General features: G+C 42.5%; 1 protein-coding gene across 1 annotated transcript in view; it reads right to left on the reverse strand.

Annotated features, from left to right (window-relative positions):
* The window catches only part of OBSCN (obscurin, cytoskeletal calmodulin and titin-interacting RhoGEF), a 190,277-nt gene that overhangs the window by 115,971 nt on the left and 52,334 nt on the right, over positions 1–21,972 (reverse strand). Inside the window, exons 22-35 of the mRNA XM_050890946.1 lie at positions 20,852–21,118; positions 20,387–20,499; positions 19,509–19,662; positions 17,319–17,423; positions 16,348–16,614; positions 15,457–15,726; positions 14,367–14,633; positions 12,851–13,117; positions 10,923–11,189; positions 9,755–10,024; positions 8,697–8,963; positions 7,648–7,914; positions 5,776–6,048; positions 4,268–4,534 (exon numbers count right to left, since the gene is read on the reverse strand). Of these exons, the coding sequence (XP_050746903.1) occupies positions 4,268–4,534; positions 5,776–6,048; positions 7,648–7,914; positions 8,697–8,963; positions 9,755–10,024; positions 10,923–11,189; positions 12,851–13,117; positions 14,367–14,633; positions 15,457–15,726; positions 16,348–16,614; positions 17,319–17,423; positions 19,509–19,662; positions 20,387–20,499; positions 20,852–21,118 (3,321 nt within the window). The remainder of the gene's footprint in view (positions 1–4,267; positions 4,535–5,775; positions 6,049–7,647; positions 7,915–8,696; positions 8,964–9,754; positions 10,025–10,922; positions 11,190–12,850; positions 13,118–14,366; positions 14,634–15,456; positions 15,727–16,347; positions 16,615–17,318; positions 17,424–19,508; positions 19,663–20,386; positions 20,500–20,851; positions 21,119–21,972) is intronic.

A 21,972-nucleotide genomic window follows, 5' to 3' on the forward strand; every position in this document is an offset into this window, starting at 1 on the left:
GTTCTGATTTTACTTTAGGAGCATCATTACCAGCTGATGACTTCGTATGGGACTTAAAACCAAAACAAATTCTCTTGACACAGCTAATAAGCTCTGACCTACCTGCATTTCCAGGACTCTACTTGCATTTAAAATAGCACACCATGAGTTTGGGAGGAAGTAAAAACAAAACAATTATTTCCCAATAATTAGAATATCAAGGTAATTACCCTTCTGCTGACCAAATGCTGATGGTCACAGACACATGAAAAACTTGCTGAGAAAGTGCAGAAAAGAATTGCATATTCTTTAACAAAATGTGTAGCTAAGTCCCTTCTTACCTTCCGGCTTAGAGCTCAGACAAGCGCCTCTGTCCAGAGCAGAAAGCAGAACAGTTATTTCAGAGGCAAGGAAAGATACCTTGTTATCAGGTATATTTGATTGCTATGTTTTAGCATGAAGTTATTGTCCTAGAAAACAGAGAACATAATGGACCCAGCCAGAGCTGCCTTTTGTTTGTACTGACCCCTTTTTTTCCCTGAATGCTCACTATAAATGTGCAGGAGCTAGCAGGACCATGGCAAGAACAACAACAAATGGTGACAAGCAGGTGTCTTATTCCTACCATGGATTTTGACTTGGGCTGTGGTCTGCTGGTCTCCAGTGTCACAGGTGTATCTTCCCGCATCTTCTGGCTCTGCATTATGAATCACCAGCTCTGCCACTGTCCCCTTCTGCTTCATTTCATATTTGGCACTTGCCTGGAGCGTGGCTTCTCCCTTCTTCCACACCACGGTGGCATCAGCTTTTGAGAGTTCGCAGCGCAAGGAGACAGATTTCCCTTCTTCCATTTCCGTGTTCTCCAGGGCTTGTTTAAAAAGGACAGGCACAGCTAGAACACAGAACCAGGGATTAGGACATGCCCTCTTGACCTGCTGTACAACAAGTGCCCCATGATAGCTATCACCTCTTAAAACCAGTCCTTTTCCAAATGAGCAGAGCAGCCCTAGACCCTCCCTTGGCTGTGTGGCATCAAAGTGATTCTGCTCGGGAGCACGAAGAAATCTCTCCCCCAGAAGTTATCATCTCACTGTGGATTCCTAGGATATGGGGAAAGTTTCTCTCATCTTTAATAAGGACCTCTTCAGAGTCCTCTGGGCAGCCTCACCTAACGAATTCCCTGCTGCTGCAGGGCTCTGAGACAGTATTCATGCCCTATATCTCTCCTGCTTTCTGCTCCAGCACGTACTACTATTGCTGTACTGCTAAAGGTACTGTATTTGTTTAAGGGCATTGGGGAGCGCAGATGGCATCTGAGAGCCTTTAAAAAGGATGTTTTGGGGAGTTCGGGGGTCTAAACATTAATCAGTTGGCAACCTGCAATTTGCCAGGGACTGGACTTATGTTTTCATGTTCTTGTGCTCCAATGCTCCTGGTCTCCATCTCTAACTCCAGTCTTAGTCACAGCCATGTAAAATAGCTGGCAGGTCAGGAACTACAGCACGTAGCGTATAGAAAATGAACCCTCTTCACTTATTTTCTGCTCAGTGGGAAGTTATAGATTTAAAGTGCCAGACGCATAATGTGAGATTACATGAATGAAATATATACAGGTGCCTACAAGTATGCAATTTTACTGTTAAATTTTACGTATGAATTTGTAGATGGAACTGCCACAAAGCGCTGTGTGGTTTTTTTTAATAGAAGCTCTATTAAGCAACGCATTAAGAAAGTGTGGCAACATATCTAACTCTGCCTACCGTTTACTTTCACCCGAGCAGTGGTCTTCAGTTCCCCAGTGCTGCAGGTATAGTCCCCAGAGTCTATCGATTTGACATCTCGAATAATGAGCTCTGCCACAGTACCATGCTGCTTAAATTCATACTTCTCGCTGGCATAGAGAACAGTGTCTCCTTTCATCCATTTCACTGGGGTATCAGGTTTGCTGAGCTCACAGGTCAGCTTGACTTGTTTTCCTTCTTTAGCTTCTTCATTTTGGAGCTCTTGCTTGAAAAGTACTGGTATTTCTGAAAAAGAATATTGCAAATGTTTAAGAAAACGCACGAGACTGGAAAACACTTTTCCCTTTTTGTTTCAGACTTCGTTATTGAGATAGAAAACCACAGGAACGGAAAAGCACTAGCAAACAGTAAACAGATTCTGACAGCTCACATCTGGCTGCCTGCACTCTATAGTGGCAAAAAAAACATTTGAGACCATATGCTTATTTTCCTTTTAACCACTATCTCTACTACTGAAGACATTGCTGCTATTACTGTTGTCATTATTAACGTTAGTGGCAGATGCTGTGCTGCTATTAATGGCACAAACAGTGTGTTGCAGTGTCGCAGATAGGTGGTCAGAGCTGGACCACCGGCACAAAAAAACGTAAAACTTTACTGGGGTCAATTCATACATAACACAGAGGACACAGAGAAATGGCAAAGCGCTTTCTGTTATGACCAGCAGTATTGATTTCTCATTATAAAAAAAACCCCGCAACATATTTTTATCCAACATGAATACAGACTTAAAATCAGCACAGAGCAAACACAGAGAGGAAAGCACAGCTGTACATGAAAGGGTCCCTGGGGAGATTCCTATGCAGGCTCTTTCACAGCCTGGGATTCAAGGCTTTAAGGTGAGCTAGTGTAGGGAAGGCACTTATTGAGGAAAAAACCTCAACTGAAACGTTTTCCCCTCAAATCATGAAAAAACCCCAATTTCTTCCTGGCTTCTGCTGTCTTATGAATATGCAAGTCAACTACTGATTTGTGATGCAGTTGTCCCAGGGCTATTGAAAAACTACAGCCTATTTTTCTGTTCCCCTTTTACCTCTAGTTTGGGACACTCCATGTCACATGGATACTGACTTTTTTTTTTTTTTGCTGCTATTTTTGCATTCTGCTGTGCTGATGTGACCCTAATAGATAAAGGAAAGCTACAACAGTGTAATTTGTTATAGCCATCCTTAAGACTTGACTCCTTCACATCTACTGGTGATCTGAATCCATGTGTTTAAATCCTACATCCATCCACACCCTTCTCTGTGAAGGGAAAAATGGGGCTGTTGTGTAACATTACGAACGTGGTTTTTTCCTAACAGAAAATTGTTCTTCGTCACGGGTGAGATCCAGGTCCTACTGAAGTCACACACATCTTTCTTTTGTGTGTAACGGGTATTGGGAAAACATCCTAGTGCTACAGAAAGACATAGAAAATCAGGCCCATTAACCATCACCTCCCTTCTTCATTACATCATCACGATCTTCTCTTTTCTTGCACAGCAGATCTCAGCCTTAAGTTGGCTTGTTTCTTTGTGCTCTAGATAAATACTGTGAGCAGCTTGCCTTTCCTCTTTGTGCTCTGAGGTTCAGGTTGACTATTCCAACAACCCAAATGCTTTTTTTTTTTTTTTCTCTCCACGCTGACTTCTCTAATCCAGGAGCAGCTTCTGATCCGCCCTTCCCAAGTGTGTTATACCAGCTCCATGCAAGATATCCACTGGTCAGCCTAAACACAGCCTGTGCCACTAACAGCCTCCCTGTACCTGCTCAAACCTGCCCATGGGAATGAGCAATTTTGCTCACAGAAACGAAGCTCCTCTTCAGCCTCGGGCTGCGGCAGTGACTCAAGACAGGCAGGAGCAATTATAACGTAGGTAGTAGATGAGCCCAGTTCTGACACGGCTCAACCCAACGCTTACCTAATGTACTTGGTGCTTATCCAACATGCTCAGGGAAGTACACTAAGGTCTCATGTGTCTAAGAAGAGAATTTTTGCTTCAGCTCAGACAGCAACCCTTCAGATAGCTCCTCCTGCCTGATCACGCTCTTTGGGTGCATGACTCTCAATAAATTTGGCTGCCTGAAGAAATTACCCAGACAAATGCGTTTATGTGAGCTCCCTCCTTGGAGAGGGCCATCAGTGGAGTCAGCTTCAGACAGTGATTCATCCCTTCTCTGTATTACCTCTTAGGCTGGGTGGATCTCCTACAAAGATACCCACGATCCCCTACTGACCTGTTGCTCCCTTCTCTAGAGAGCTTAGGCACTGAACTTTCACAGAGCTAAAACCAGGTAAGATGAAGGATTTTCCCATGTCACATTCTGTCACCTCTCTGGGTGCCATTCCGGATGACTTGCTGTGAACTTCTCCTGCACTGTGGTGCAAAGACATGAGGTTCCTTTTCAGTACAGTTTCACATTTTTATCATTTCATTTTATTACTCTGACCTCAGTGTTAGATGATGAGTTAGGACCCAAACCATCACTCCAAATGTTCTTACCCTTGACAGTAATAACCGCACTACTTTTAGCTGCTCCAGCCTCACACTCATATCTGCCACTGTCTCTTTCTTCTGCCCTGTGAATGACAAGCTTGGCTTCAAATCCCGACCGGCTGATGTTATACTTGGAAGAATTCCTAAGGCTCTTCCCGTCTTTGCACCACTTTACAGGGCTGTCTGATTTGGAGGTTTCACAGTGAAGGATCACATCCTCTCCCTCAGTGACTTCAGTATCAACCAGCTCCTTTGTGAAGATGCAAGGCTTCTCTAGAATCACATAAAAACCGTCTGAGATGTTTCAGAAGAGGTGTGGATTTTCAGATCACAAGTGATCTGTGAGATTTACATCCAAGATTACTTGTATCAAAACTACAGGTCAAGGTTAGTAAGTCATCTAGAGCAGGTCTCATCTCATCACTATGAGTCCTCTAAAAACCAAGCAGATAGCTCAGACTGGCCATGTAGAGTGTCTTTATAACCGCTGGAAGATGACAGACACCTCCAGAGACCAGATATTTTCTTCCAAAACACGCCGTTAGGACAGAGAAGATGAACTGCTCTCTGGAAGTGCTTGTCTTTCTACACAGCTTATAGAAGTAGCCTAAGCTAGATACCAATAGCTAAATTGGCCAAGGTAGATCTTATCCCCCCTAGCTTAATGCTTTTTCATTCATAAAAATCCAATCAATCAGGAGACCAAAACCTGTTTTTGGTACTATAGCATTACATATTAGCGTTAGCAAAAGGAATCAACCTTTTGCAAATAAGACCTTTCATTTGCCTTCAGAAAAAAATCTGCATTTCTGTAGCATGGCAAAATTGGGGCAAATTTTCAAATTTTGAAAAAAGAGAAAAAGGAGTTCTTTGCAAGAAACGTGGTGATTCTGAAAATAATGAGAATATGATCTGACACAGTGGAGACTGTGTGTTTTACATCTCTGGGCAACGAGAAACGTTTATGTTTCCAGTAAGAAAACACCTCTCTAATCCTGCATTCTCGGGCTGTCTGGCATTCATTTTATTCCCTCACTACAGAAGTAGACTAACACTGCAGTTTTAACTCAGTTTAACTTTTCCAGATAAAACAATTCATTGCCAACAATGAACGCAGAGAACACACGTAACGTTGCCTTTCAAACAATGACAACTAAATCAAAAACTTATTGGTTGCATTTTTTTTTTCCTTGAACTAATTGATTTCTCATTTATCATCACCCTATCAGCTCGGCTCAAGGAAAACTGGACAAGGCATCCAATGTACCATCACTACAGTATAACATTCCCATCTAAGGTCCGATAAACACTCTGAGAGTTGTTCAGGATTACAAAATGTTCATTCCCCAGCCCTAGCTTGACTATATAGGTAATGTTATTCTTGAACATATACAGATATACATATGATGGGGTCAAATTTGTAGCATTTTTATTCTTTTTTTCATCTACCCATATTAACCCATACTTATTTCTACACATTCTTTCCTCTCCTGAAGTTTTTATGATTGAATTACCTTTAACAACCAAACTGGCAGATGTTTTCTTATCACCAGCTTCAAATGTAATGACCCCCGAGTCCTTCAGTGAGAGTTTTTTCAACGTTAGCAAGTGATATCCACCAGGCTGAGACTGGATCTCATTAAGTTCATTGGTATGGAGTGGGGTTTTATCCAAAAACCACTGCACTTTACTATAGTCTACAGGAGAGATTCTGCATTTGAACATGGCAGATTCTCCTTCTAACACAGTGACATCTTCCAGGTCTTCTGTTATTAGCACTTTCTGGCCTGAAAGGAACATAGATACATCAATTACTGGAATCTTCAGTTTCTAGCATGAAAATTGATATGGAAAACTCCAAGATTTCCCATGTGAGTATTTCAAGAAAGAAATACGTTCATGATACAGAAGACTGAAACACAATTCCACTGTTATTGAACACAAAAACCATTCACAGGAAGATAATATATACAGGACACACACCAAAATAGGATGAAGACAACTTCAAAGCACCAGAACACATATAGCAGAACAAGTAGCCAGTACAATGCAAATCCAGTGTTATAGAGTTTGTCCTAATGGAACTACCGTGGAAAGGCTGAAAGGAGGCAGCTCTGACAGCATCATTGGGCTCTAGACATCACTAAGCAGATGATCCTTCCCATGACAACCCCTCTGTTTTTCTAGAGCAAATATAACTTGCTTTCTATGGGATAGGACCACCCAGCCCCCACCTGCTTTGAGCTTAGTCCAACCATAAACACGGTGGGAAGCGGAAAAAGAGTCTGACTGCAGCTTTAGTAAAAAGAAACAAAACAACAGCCCTGAAAACCTGCCTGTATAGATATAGATAGATATACACCTAACTATAAATAAATAAATAAATAAGGTTATCACTGTATACATAGATATATCTGATGTTGCTCCTACTTACAAAACCACTACAGGGAATTTTTACTTTTATCTTGAGCTTTGTGACAGAGAAGTGTTTTTTCACTCAGAAAAGTTGGTGCTAGAAACCTCACAGCGAATTCAGGTAGCTCAGATCCTGAGGCCTTGATGGGGATTAAGCACACTTCTTTGCTTCTCAAGGCTGATCGAGCAGATGATCAGAGGTGGAGTCGTCTGGCTTTACCCCCTAGTCTTTAATAACTAACTATAATAAGTGGGCACCGCCACTGCATCTCCGTGTGACTATTCTTGAGTCGTTCCTCCTATTCTCTTCATTGTTTCATCAATTTCAGCTCAAGGGTTTCTCCCAGTTGGGGCTCCAGTGAGGGAACTGTGAGGAACAGTAACAACCAGACCTCACTCCTTCCCCTTAAACACTGCCCTGCTGTTAGCATTGGCCACCACAGCTCATTTACTGCCGTAGCATCAAATAAAAGCTGCCTGGGTTGTACTCTTCAGCTGGAGATTGGGTTATACCCTTCATCTCTAAGGTGCAGAGGGACATTAAGCACCTGAAGATCCCTGGACCACTCATTCACTCAGCCCCTCTTAGAAACCACTACTGGAAAGAGGCATCAAGGGACATTGTGAACATATGATGGATATGATTCAGAGAGCCTGCTGCTAGATGAGGGAAAAATTATTCTGCCTCCAGGCTTTTCTCAGAGGAGCACCAGCCTCTCCCCACATCAACATTTTGGGTTTTAAATCATACCCAAAGTACTCCAGGTGTAATTGCTTCAAATTGCTCTGCATGTCCAGCTCCATGTTGCTATATTTTTGTCTAGGGTCCTGTGCAGCGTATATGTCATGAGTGCGACAGAGCCAGAAATCAGTGGATCTGCTACCCATATGCTGAGAAATAGATCTGCCTACGCATATAATGTTTCCTGTTGGAGAAACGGGATGTACAATCATATTCCTCTCATGCATACCTTGCACGACTAGCTTGGCTCTGGACTGGGCATCACCAATATCGCAGGTATAAGTGTCACTGTCACTTTTCTCCAAGTTATTTATGGTCAGCTGGAAGACTTGTCCTTTCTGTGTGATCTCGTATTTCCTGCTAGCCCTGAGCTCAGCTATGCCTTTCCTCCAGACCACAGAAGATGCAGCTTTCTCACTCTGGCACATAAAAACTGCAGTTCCACTTTCATCGACTTTCAGATCTGAAAGTTCCTTGACAAAATAATTAGGTTTTTCTGGAAGGGAAAAAAAAAAAAAAAAAAAGAAAGAGACAGAGACAGATTTGTTACCCAAACAAGTCCTGAGAGTATAGAGTGGTCTTGAATCCCCTCTGCCCCCACCTGTAGAATCACAGAATATAGAATCATAGAATCATTTAGGCTGAAAAAGACCCTTAAGATCATCATGTCCAACCGCTAACCTAACACTGCCAAGTCCACCACTAAACCATGTCCTGAAGCGCCACATCTACATGTCTTTTAAATACCTCCAGGGATGGTGACTCACCACTTCCCTGGGCAGCCTGTTCCAATGCTTGACAACCTTTTCCATGAAGAAATTTCTCCTAGTATCCAATCTAAACCTCCTCTCACGCAACTTGAGGCCGTTTCCTCTCATCCTATCAGAGGGAACGGAGCTAAGAAGATCACCAAGTCCACCTCCTGTCACAGGACATATCAGGTAAAATATTTCCAGGAAAGTTTAATGCCATTGTGCAGGTACTGGTGAGGTCTCATCTTGCAGACGGCATACAGTTTTGATCACCCATATTCAAAAAAGACTATTTCAAATTACTGATTGATTGGCTCATTACATAGCACATAAGATTCTTCAGTACCTATGAGGTGTTTTTTCAGAGTTTTTTTTTTTTTTTTTTAAAGCTTTTAATCCATGACATTTTTTGAAAACTAAAAATTGATCCTGTTTAGGGAGACAGAAGAGAAGAACATCTCCCACAGGCTGTAGATATTTACCCCAACTTCTATACACGCTAGCCCCTCTGCATGCTTCAACCGACCTTGCACTGTGATCCTGGCTTTCGTTTTAGAGACCTCTGTCTCACAGGTGTACTCCCCACTGTCCTTGACCGTGGAGTCATGGATGATCAGAATGGCCCGTGTTCCCTCTTGGCGCAAGTCATATTTCTGGCTTTTTCGGATTGCTTTGCCATCTTTGTACCACCTGATGCTCACATCAGGTTTCGACAATTCACAGCTCAGGCTGATGTCCTGCCCCACTGCTGATGTTTTATCCTCCAGCTGTTTTGTAACCTCAGTAGGTTTTTCTGAAGAGGGGGGGAAGAAAAAAAAAAAAAACCAAAACCAACTTTGAATAAAAATCATGATCACTATATGGTTGGGGTTTTTGCAATTCAAATAACCAGCAAGTTTTCACATTCCCCAGTGAATGACTCATATTATGTTAGAGAAGGGAGGGGAAAAGCAGTCTTGCTCTTTAGTACATACTAATTGCAGTTACGGGCTCTCGGTGAATATTAACGATTGCTTACAGGAACTGAGGACTTGTCCTGATGGCATCTGTTTCAGGGGATGTCATTTTGTCGTCACTGAAGCTACTGTAGGCATGCACTTAGGGTGGGATCTGTCTCACTAAATACAGACATCTATGCTATGGAGATATGTAGCAGAGGCACTCATTCTGGGGCCACTCTACAGCCAGCAGTGATCTGCTAAGTACAGACAATGGACTTCAAGGAACAATTTGTTTTGTCCTAAATAGGTCTAATTGCAGATGATGAATCATGTCTGAAAACTACCTATTTCTTCTCTCCACTGACTACCCAGGGAGCCTTGGGTGATTATCTCAGATGCACACAGTCTGGGTAGTAATTGTCTGTACAATTACACTACCCAGTGTATTCTGCAATTGTCAAATATCTATAAAAACTTTCAGTCTTTCACTTGTTTTTAAGGAAAAATCTCAGTGCTTCAAGGCTCACAGAGAAGGCTGCTATTCACTCTGATCGTAACAAGAGTTTGCCTTCATGGTTTACTGACATACCTTATGAAAAGACACCCAAGAAATCAAACCCCAGAACCTTTCTGGTCTCATTACCTTTCACAACCAGAGAAGCCTTGGAGGTTAGACCACGGGCAGTGAAAATTACTTCCCCAGCATCATCAGGAATCACACTTTTGATATTGAGCATATATTTCCGACCTATGTTAGAGGCTTTAAATCGCCCACCACTTTCCACTTTGCTCCCGTTCAGTGTCCAGTTGAAGTCGTCAATGCTTTCATGGGACAAAATACACTCAAAAGTGCAATCTTCTCCCTCCTGGATTTCAGTGTTCTTCAGCCGTTTGGTGATGCCAATGTTCAGTTCTGGAAGACAAAAAGTAGGTTAATACAAGGAGAAAAGGCTTTTATGATTGACATAAGCAGTAGTATTGACATTTTTAGCTCATCAGACTGGTTTATCTACTGGATTGGCAGGACACCACTGCATTCCTTACAGATGTATTTGACATGGGAAGGATTTCTCAGACATTCGTCGCTCAGAATCACCACAAAGCTATAGAAAAAGGGACACGTGAATCTCCTGGCTTTGCTCTGGAAGGACTGCATGAAGAACAGCTCACTCAGTCGAGAAGAGTCAAGATTCAATGAGCTAGAGGGGAGAAAAGCTGTCAGACAGGAAGCCTCTGGGATGTTGTGTGAAGTTTTTCTCCATGCTGATATGAGAAATGGGGTGTTTGTATTTGTTAACTTGTTACCATTCTATCACCCCCGGTGTTCAAATCAGACAAATTCAAAGTTTGTCTCATTATCAAAATGAGTTTGAAAGCCATGAACAATTCTCTTTCCTTCAAGCAGCCGCAAGGGTTAGAGGACAGGCCGAACTGCTGGGTTCTTCAATAGACAATGTTGTCCTACTTTTGTGTTCCCACATCGGACTCTGAATTAATAGCTCAAAAATGTGAAACACAAGCTGCTTGGGTTTTTTTGGTTTTCTGGTTTGGGGTGGGATTTTTGAGAAATTATTTGCTCTTCTGGGAGGATTTCTGCACCTTAGGACTGTTTAGGAAGGAAACATTGTCACTACATTCTTGACACGAGATTTTCACTGAAACACCAGATATACTTACATCAAAGAGTAACAGGGATTGTTCAGACATCACTATGTTATGCGAGGCTTATGGAGGAATAGGTGTGAGACAGAGGGACCAAGCCCACCCATATTTGGAGCACCCCTTGCCTGGCCATCGTCTACAATACTTACCCTGAACGCTGACCTTTGACTTGGCAACATCAGTGCCAATATCACAGGTATATAAGCCTGCATCTGTCTTTTCAAGGTCATGGATAAGGAGGCACAGCGTCTTCCCAGACTGTATCTGCTCATACTTGTTACCAGAAGTGAGCTTCACGCCATCCTTTTTCCAAACAGGTTTGACCTTCTCTTTGGAGACTTCACATTCCAGTTTAATCACACCTCGCTCCTCACCAAAAACATCGTCCAAGGACTTCATGAAGACAGCAGGCTTCTCTGAAGGTTAACGGGCAAAACAGAGAACCACCAGGATATTTAAGTTGAGACATTTTCAGTTGCTACCAAATATTTAAAGAGAGCTTAAATAAACCCTTGGCAATGCTGCTGATACCAATGCAGAACCTAAAGCAGTCTCACACCTCATAATTGGAATGAGTTTTAGGGAAATCAGAATTTATTAATGGGAGGATGCAGGGAAGGGGAAAGGCAGCCTGCATTGCTGTGGACAGGTAGTGATATTCAGTGCTGTAATCATGGTCTCTCTTTTGACTGCGCACCTATAAGATTGCAAGGACTCCTTTTTTTCTCTGTGTTGGGGCATCTGTCAGGCACAGGAGATCCCATCACAGGGAATGGGGCTCGGAGCAGGCATGTAGGGCCCTAGTGAAGGCCAGAGGGACAGCTTCACACCTATACGGAATAGCTACTCAACAAGATAGACTAGGTTTAGGGAAGCCCTTGTCTGCATCGTGGAGGAGCAGAAAAAGTTCTCTGGGAACAACCTTTCTCATTGCAGCAGTCTGCAAGTGGAAAGGGGTCAAGAGGTCATAAGAAAAATGTGTGAAGAGAAGTAATTGGGATGTAAAGCCAGAGAGCTGACACTGCCTTTTCATGAAGGAGGATTCATGCAGTAGGAGCCGCAATAAATGGATGTGCTGCACATTCTCCTCACTCTCCTGAACATTTTTGCTCTTGCCTCCTTGTTTTATTGATTCCTTTTATCTAATTTAAAATATATTTGACACTGAAGATATTTATACAGGGGAAATTTTTGACCAGATATAAAAGAAAGAAGGAAGAGGAAATCCTTCAGACTCTGAGTGGATAGAGTAAAAGAGTCAAATTATTCAGATACTCTGGGAAGAACAAATTAGTCATGATCAGGAGGCAAAAATGCAAAGGAAATAAGAGGAGTGATTCTCTAAGAGGATATGGAGGACCTCAGACTGACTTTCAGAGAGAATGGCTGAGAACATTTACCACTCAAGTTTCCAGATACATGAAGGAGTTAATTTAAGATAACAAATCACTATGATTTACTTCAGCATGCATGTATGGGCGTGTTGCTAAAGAAAATGTGATTCTGAAATTTTGGTGAGAGTTTTACCTCATGTTTCTAACATGCCTAAAATAATTCATGCAACTGACTGTGGCTTAGCTGATGCATAAGAACATGTTAAACCACAGCAACGCAGATGTGTGACCAAACTTTAAGGCATATTAAGGACAGCAGCAAACTGCCTTCTCTTTACTGAATCAGTCCAACTCCAGAACTGATGTGCTGAAAGGTGTGTCCTACCCTTGGAGGTACACTGAAGCTCAGCTTCTTGCAGACAAAAATCTTTATAAATAACAGTTTATAGACTATATACTATTGAAGAGACCTACAAGTAAAGGAAATTGCTCTTGAGACTATCCTGATGACAAGTAAAAGGATGCTAAATAGCTATGGAAAGGTTTGGCAGGAGACCAAAACAGTCTTCCTTAGAAAAATCATCAGCTACAGTAGAAACTTACACTGGAAGAAAGCCCTTGCACACTTATTACTTGGCCCCAGAGAGGTGAAGCTTATGAGCAGGATTGTTGCATGGATATGGTAAATAAGAGCTCCTTTGCCTCTCTTATTTATGTTCAGGAGGTGTGTGATCACGACCCACCTATCACCTTCAGACGCACGCTCTCTGACACCTTGTCTGACTTCATTGTCACTGTGCCAGCATCCTCAGGCTTGACCTGCTTCATCGTCAGCGTGTAGCAATTGCCAACGTTCCTGATGTCATTGAAATTGTTGGTGTAAAGGAGGGTGCCGTTGAGGAACCATTCCACATCCTCGTCATCGTGAGACAGCTCGCAGGAGAAGACAGCGGAACTCTCTTCTTCGATTTCCACGTCCTGCAGGTGTTTGAGTACTTCTACATTGCGGGCTGTAGGAAATCAAGGTGCATCATCACCACTGTTACCATAAATCAGTACTGTTACCACAAATAGATTTCACAGTGTTTAGAGTTTATTAGATGATTTAGTCTGGTCTCCTGTCCACCATGGGTCATTACATTTCATTTACTTGGTTCTGCATTTGGTCCAACAAAAACCTGTCCATTAAAAATACTTCATTGTCCAGAGCCCTCAATTCACTTTTTACACATAAAACTGTTCTGCTTTTTTTTCTTTTTCATTTAAAATTAAGAAAACAAATTTGTTTTTAATTCTAAAATGGTAATAACATTACAGTGATGCCTAAATACCCCACAGAGCTCCAATCCCTGTGTGCTCATCACTGCACACACACATACACTTTATAACTGAATTGACCCTGTCTCACTGCCAGGGAAACACAGAGGCTGAGATGAAGACAATGGTTTTGCCACAAACAGCAAGTACAAAGAGATTAAGCAACTTGCTCAGGTTTAGGGAGCAACAGGAATTGAATTCTTTTATTTTCCAGTCCTTGGCCAGAGTTTTCTTTTTGCAGCTTCTCCACTCATGAAATGCTGTTTCTCAAGGACTAGCTAACTCGGAGGAGGGTTTGGGAGTATTAAATAATTTTGACGTTTGGAGGAATCTCTGCAAGGCCAAACCGTTACCACGAGCTGCTCCCTAGACGTATGGAAACGATTCCGTGGCTCATCTCCAAGTCTTGCTGAAAGTGACACAGCGATCATCTTTTCCTACAGCTTCACCAGAGTTGAAGAACTGGCTAAAAATAGTGCCATATCTTGATGAGGTAGAACATCATTATGAATAAGAAACATATAGCAGATATAAAAGCTGACACAGTGGTCAGGAAATGAAAACCACAACCAAGATCACCAGAATCAGAGGCCTGTAGCAGTTTAACATAAAGGACGTTTTTAGCTAGAAGTACCAGAGTTCTAGTTCCTTGGATGAAATGGAAAATAACGTGCCTTGAGAAAGACACGTGAATTTCTGCCTTACCCAGATGGTGCCCTTCCACAGGCATTACCTACTTCATGGCAACTGCTGGATTTCAGTATCATGGACTATCAGCACAGTGCATAATGCAGTCAGTTCACTTAAGATATTGCATTTATATAAAATTAGCAGAAGATGACTGTGGGAATCTACCTCTACTCAAGAAGAGAAACCCAGAGTGAAACACTGAACCATAAGGACATGCAACAGGCAAGCCCCCCTGCTGCAAACCGCTCGTACCTTCAACGGTCAGCGTGGCTTCTGTCTCCGCGTTTCCAGCCCTGCACTTGTACACGCCAGCATCTTCAGGCTTCACCTTCAAAATCTTGAGCTCTGCCGAATGCTGCTCCCGCTTGATTTTGTACTTCTCGGAGGGCTCAATGGGTGTGTGGCCCTTGAACCACTTCACAACCTTTGGAGAAGGCCTGAAGTCGCAGGACAGGATGACTGAATGGCGCTCGAGAGCTGTCTTGTCCTCCATCTTCCTGGTGATCTGTATGTGGTAATCTGGAAAGCAGGGTTGGGAAAGAAGAAAGGATCAATCTGAAGAGGAAAGTTTCTGATCTGTATTTTCATGCCAATTAATTTCATGCATATGTCGTTCACAACTATTTTGTGAATTGCTCAGATGATGCTACAGCTTTCTGTTACAGAGCTGATTTGCTTTGAAGCTAAAACAACATGGTGAATGCTCGTTTCTATAAGATAATACTGTATATTGACTACCAAACGCATGGTCCAGTTCTGGTTCAGTGCTTACTGAATTGCTCTCTAATTGAAGTTTTTATTCAAATAAGAGCAAATTAAGGACAAAACAAGGACTTCAGGATGTGATTGGAGATACTTACTATGGTGACAGCAGAAGATAAAAAGCCTTGAAGCTTTGTCCCAGATCAAGTCAATGACAAAGTGGATTAAGTAAATGAGCTATCAAACTTGTCTAGTTCAAAAATAGGACAAAATAAACTCTCCTGGCAAATTTCATCTGTTTTGTCCTCTTTGGTAAAGTCAAGAAGGAAAAAAAACCCAAACCAAAACAAAAGCCAGTCTTAGCTCAATAGATTTGAATACCAGATTTGAATACCAGGCACACCAAACTCATTTAATCAGATCCCTTCCTAAGACGTTGCCATCTCATTTCGTGCATCCAGCGTTGTGCCCAACAACTTGTAATTGGGAACGAAGCGGATCTTCCGGGTACACATACACTTCCAAGACCCCAGCCAGTGGAGCCTGCACATTAGACAGCGTGTCTGAAAAATTACTTTCCAGGGACTATGAGAGGGAGGATCTCTCATTATCTAATTCAAGCCAGGATATATCACATTACCTCTGACAAGCAGGTTTGCTGTGGATTTTGATTTGCCAATGGAGAACTGAATGGTGCCTGTCATATCAGCACTCGTTTTCAGTATTGTCAGCCTATGGATGGTGCCTTCTTGCTGCATGATAATGTTTCTGCCGGCCTGTAAGACTTCTCCGCGTAGAGACCATTTGGGGGGTTTCACGGATGGAATGGATATCTCGCATTCAAACTTGGCTTCTTCAGGCTCAGTCACGTCCTCATCACACAACTCCTTTACAATACTAATGGATTGCTCTGGAGGAAGGATGGAATGGGAAAGCAGGGACTTAGGAGTCATGAAAGAACTCTTTCATTAGTGTCCTGCACACTCATGCCATCTTTACTGCGCTTGAATACTGCACTTATTGGCTCAAAAGGCCTTAAAACATTCTTTTTTTGCATAAAAATAAACATATATTGCTGGTCACAGGTCAGACAGTGAGACTGTGACACTGCCCCAGGAGAATCCAGATCTCCTGATTCCCAGTCCTGTTTCTAAAGCCACCTTCCTACTCTGACATCTTGGCACTATGTAAAATGGAAAAGAAGGTTCATTGAAATGCAGGTGTTGATAATAGGAAAGACTTTGGCTAGCTACAGCAACTTTTCTCTGAACAACAAACTTTCTCCAGTATATCTGATAACTTCTCTGGAATAGGAATTTCCTTAGGAGCATGTACCATATATTCATTTCCTAGGATGTTCCTGCCCTTATAATCCTGAAAGGAAGCAATATCAATGGAATTCAGAAGAAATCAACACTGAATTAAAATAGTTTTTAACTTGTATTGTGTTTTCAAATTAAATCACACGGGCTTTTTGAATCAGCCAATCCTCCATCCAATGCATCCTAGAGGGGAAAAAATGGTTTACTACCTTCAACAAAGAAAGTAGCACTGCTTTTGTCATCAAAGGCGTCACAAGTGTACGTGTCTTCATCTTCATAATCTGCATCATTGATGATGAGTTTCCGATAGACACCATCGCTCACAATTTCGTATTTGTCACTAGGGTGAATTTCAATGTCCTTTTTGTACCACCTAACTTTGGCACTGGCACGAGACACCTGGCACTCCAGGAATCCCCGATGTTTTTCAAGAGCAATCTTGTCCCGCAAAGGCTTCACAATTTTTACAGGCAGCTCTAAAAGGAGTAAAAAAAAAAAAAAAAAAAAGATGGAATAATCAGTGCAGTTTCCATGAAAGGTGCCAATTAAAAACTCATTAGCAATATTTCTTTTATGGTCAGTTATGTGGACGATGACAGGAATCCCCACTGTGCTAAGCACTCAACTAACACACAGCAAGTGAAGAGCTAATGAGAGGAAAACTTTTTATCCCTATTTTACCACTTGGATGGCTGAACTGCAAACATAAGAGGTAATTTACTCAACACTGCACAGCAGTGCTATGGGAAAGCCAGGGACTGATCTCCGATTTCCTGAGCTCCTCATCAGTGTGTTAATTCAAATGTCTTCCTTCTCTCTGCCTCTGTCACACTGTTTAAGTTAAACACAAAAAAAAATGCTGTATTCTTTTTAAACATACATCAGAAAGAAAATGTAGGAGAAAGTCAAGCTACAGCTTTTTGTCCCTCAAAGTTCAAACATGACTTTTAAAGTTTTAGGGCACAAAATCAACCTTCTGAGAAACTAAACTCTGTTATTTAGCAAAAGTAAGTTCCCAGCAGTGAGGCTGATATTTCACATGCAGTAAGGTAGGCAGGAGTTTTTCTTTCCCTGAAAGCTCCAGGTGGTGTTTAACTTTCTTCACGTTAAAAGTGAGGGAAGTTGGTTAGTTTGTAACATGAGAGAGCTTAAGCAGTACTGGCATGAAAAGCATAATTACCTTTTACAGTAAGCTGGGCACGAGATTCTGCCTTTTCTGCTACAAATTTGATCTCTGCTGCATCTTCGACTTGGACGCACGTGTAAGTCAGCGAATAGGACTTTCCTGAGAACAGATACACAACCAGACACAGCTTCCCCTGAGCAAACAGCTTCACTCTCCAAGGCACGCTGCCAGGTTGAGCATCGCTCATCTGGTTTCAGTGCATCACCACCTGCTCTCACGGCAGCAAGGCTGACCATTCCCCTATATCTATGTCCCTGTATCAAAGGATAATGTAACCTCAGCTCCTCCAAGGACTGACTGAATGTGGTCCCCACCATCTGGAAAGTACTTGAAACAGAAGGATCCCACCCGCTGTCAGATGATACAAATTCCTACCCACTGCTGGAAGCGTGAGATGGTGCGATGACACGAAATTTGCCTTATTAAAGTTCCCACCATGTCACCATCCCAGCCTAGCTGCAGTCCCAAAACAAAAGGGGAACTCTCTACTCAGCCTTCTTAACTTGATTTTGAAGGTCAGACCCTTCCGCCTAGTCTCCAACACCAGCACCTACTCCAACCCACCCCCATTCAAGAATGGGATCCCCTTTTTTCACCCTACCATCTTGACGCATTCTAATATTGTCGGCAGCCTTCAGCTTGTTGTCATTTTTGTACCATTGGGTTTGGACCTCATCGTGTGAAATCTCACAGACAAAAGACGCACTCTCATATTCATTCACTTCCACATCTTCCAGTGGTTTAACAATCTTGATATCTCGGGCTGTGAAATTAGAGAGACAAATATTTACTTGGGGTTTCTCCGTAACCGAGTGCAGTGTGTTTACCTTCTGCATAATTGCATGGAAAAAAATGGGACTTGTTTTATTCTAGACCAGCCTCCCTTCCTGGGCAGTTTCTCTCTTCAACATAGTAAATACATTTTATGCTTGAACCTACAGGTAGAATTACCAGCTACAGTGGAGCTCTATGCAAGAGGATTTTATGGATGCTGGAACTTTACACAGGTTTTAAAAGAAGTTAAACATATTAATGAAAGAAAATCTGCCAAGGAAAAGTAAACACAAGCCTACAATCTCTTGTGCCACTATAAACCTGTCTCATTCACGTGCTTCTCTGCATGTTCTCCTCTTACTCCCCTGCTTGTGTGTCTGGACTCTATCAGCCACAGGGACCTCAGCCACATGTTTTACCTAGGAGATACCTTTTCTTCAGAGTCCCCCGAACTCATTATAATCCTCTTTAACTCTGCAGCTTTGCACTAATTCATGTCTGAACTGACCCCTATTTCTGTGCTACTGCAGCCCTTTCCTTTTGAAAGGGAAGGCCTTGATACACGTTGGATTAGCCTCAGGAGCAGAGCTCAAATGCAAACCAGCCAGCATTCAAGTAGCAATCCATCCCAATCACAAAGTCAGGGAAAAAAAGAGGACTTCAATGGAGCAATGGAACAGGACAGATATTCATGAAGATATCGCTGAACGCAAGTGGCCACATGAGGACAGCATCTAGTAAGCAGTAAGAAAGAGCTGATCTGTCTTTTCAGGTGTCCCTCTGGAAAATAACATCTGCCAGGGCACAGCAGACGTGTCCGTTCAGTAACTGGCCTTTAGCACTAGCTTATCTCCGGTGCTTCAGAGCCTGGTGACAAAATACCTCCGGCGCTTGACCAGTTGCGCAGTGCAACACACAGAGGGGAAAAACAGTCTTGAGCATAAAGGAGAGGTGCAGTCAGAAATCAGGACCCTTGCCTTAGCATTTACAACATAAAAAGCAGGGCACTTCTTGAGATCATACCCAAGGCTTGTCGAGTCCGTATTCAGGCAAAGTCCCCCCGTGACAATGGCAGAAGCTAAACCAAACCACGTCAGCACCAGCCATTGAATCTCTGCTTTGTGCCGGGCTGTCCGGTATTTGCTAACTTGCCAATCTAGAAACACCATTCACATTCCAGAGAACAGAAATCACTTATGATAAATGGAAAACTAAGTCAGCACCTCTTCCAAAAATACTCCTCTAAGGACAGAGCAAGCACAGGACAGCTCTACCAGCACTTTCTCACTAGGAAGAGAAAGTTATCCAAAATGAGTAATTAAAAAATACACAAACTGTCCACGAAGGATTTCTTGCTGCGTAGTCAAAAATACTGCAGTAGATGTAGTCTCCTACTTCAGTCAAACATACCATGAACCTTTAGGGTAGCTGATGTCTTGTCTTCAGCTGCGTCACACGTATAGGTTCCCTGGTCTTCATATTCACACTTGTGAATAACGAGGCTTCTCTTATTTCCCTGGGAAATAATCCCCACTTTTTTACTTTGTCGGAGCTCCTTCCCATCCTAGAAGGGAAAAGGCCAAACCAGATCACCATCAACTCTTCTATGTCTGCAGTGAGCAAAACAAACATTCAGATCTGTGCTTAATTCACCTGTCTCATTGGACTTAATGGAACTGTGCTTACTGGAACATACGCTGAAACTTAAGCACTCTGCAAAGTTTTCAAGAAGTAGGAATGGCTGAAGAATGTGCAGAACTTTTGGTTGACCTTAGGCACCTATTTGAAGGCTTAAGGCTCTGTACAGGGTTGGCAATAAGTCCCTTCAGACGTTGCCTTGAAGAAATGCTGTTATCCCCATTTAAGGGAAGTATCAGCTGAGCCCCAAGGAAGGTACATGAAATGCCTGAGCTGATCCCCAAAATGACTGTCAGGTGCAAAGGGAATTGAGGCTTCACCTTAAATCACAGTTCCCAATGAGGCTATAAATCCTGGGTGAGAGCCGCTAGGTGTGAAGTAAAGCACAAGACTGCCTTGCTATCAACAGCAGCGCTCACATTCTGTGCAAGAACAGAAAAGTTTAACTTTCAACCTGATAAACACACCCAGTAAATAAATAACAGAGAGTGATGAACTGAGCAAGTAAATGAACAGAAGGACAAGAGAGCAATGCTAAGAGCTGTATAGCAAAGGCTCAGACTCACATCCCCTGGAAGTGAAATTAAAGGCTCTCATTCCCTTCCAGAGAAGTCAGAAATTGAAATACCGCTATCTGTTAAGTGCTGTACCTTGAACCACTTAACATCCACGTTGGGCCTAGACAGCTCACACTCGAATGTGACCTTGTCCTTCTGAGTTACACTGACGTCTACCAAAGGTTTGCTGATTTTCACAGGCAATTCTGGGGAGGAAAAAAAAAAAAAAAAAAAAAAGTCCAGTTAGTAGGGAATTAGGTCTCCAGGACCATCTGGCACAAGCAATAATGAATAGGCAGAGCCTAGCTTCCACACTTTATAAAACTCGTGACAACAAAATGGTATTGTTTTGAGCACATTATCACGAGTTGTTCTGTGGACAATGATGTCACAATAATCCTGTGGACATTAGAAGGATACGTTAGTGATGATGGTCCAGTGCTTAACATCCCTTGCAGTTACAAGGAAAGTGTGTGCCTTGTTAAAAGCTCACTCTCTGGGTCAGAAGACAACCATGTCCCACACCAACCAGGGCCTGAGACTTTCGGGTCTGTGTACCTGTCACAGTGAGCCTCCCTGATGTATGAATGCCATCTGCTTTGAAGGAGATGAGTCCTGCATCTTCAAGAGTCACCGAAGAAAGAGTCAGTGAATGTTTCTTCCCCAGGACACCAAAACTGATATTCGGTGAAGGCTTCAGCCGAACGCTGTCCTTCTGCCAGGTCCCTTCCACGTCCTCATGTGACACCTCCACCTCGAAGGTGACGGTCCCTTTCTCAGAGACTTCGAGGGGCTGAAGACCTTTCACCAGCTTGATCTGCCTCACTGAAAAAACAAGGACAAGTCGGAGATCTCACACCAACAGCTGTGAAACAGCCTGAGGACTTCCAAAATAGATTATTTCCCTATTCCTCATGCAGGTACCTGCCAATTAATTGGTTTCTGCCAATTAAACAACCACCTTTGCAGGAAATAAAACCTGTTCATGACCATACTACTAGCATGGCTGCTATTCTTAAAATGGATGCTTTCAGCTGGGACAACCAAGTCAGCCAAACATTGCAGCAAAAGGGCAAACTGACCCTTTTTCTAGCAAGATCCACCACACTCACTGTCTGTGCCAGAAGTAAGCTTTAAAGTTGTACACATACACACAGGAGTAGAGGCATTCTTGTGCCAGGTGAGGTGGTCACCAATAACCATCAGGAAGAAACACTCTAGAAGAAGATAATGCTGTTATTTACACTGGGACCGGGCTCCCTGTGCTGTACAGCAAGAGAAATGTTGCTGAAAATATTTATTCTTCAGGCATGATTCAAGAGAAAGAAGATGATCAATAGAGGTTAATAGAGCATAAAGGAATAAACAATATTGTTCAGCTTTTCAACTAGAATAAAACAAGGGAGGGAGGGAAGTAACAGGGAGAGGAGAAAGCTTTTAGCAAAAAAAAAAAATCCATGACATGGTGTGAAGTGCGCTGACATCTCACATCTTGGGGGACAAAGCATCCATGTTTTGGGTGGATATTACTTGTTCCCACTACAAGACATCAGTGCCCTATCAGCCAGTAAAATGGATTTAGTGTTTAAGCTTGTCTCACTCTTAAAAGAAATTAAGTTGCCAATTAAAAAAAACGACAAAAAACCCCTCTACAAAGCCATGAATTACTCACAAAAACC

Source organism: Gymnogyps californianus, chromosome 2, assembly GCF_018139145.2.
Source record: "Gymnogyps californianus isolate 813 chromosome 2, ASM1813914v2, whole genome shotgun sequence".
Classification (NCBI taxonomy): Eukaryota; Metazoa; Chordata; class Aves; order Accipitriformes; family Cathartidae; genus Gymnogyps; species Gymnogyps californianus.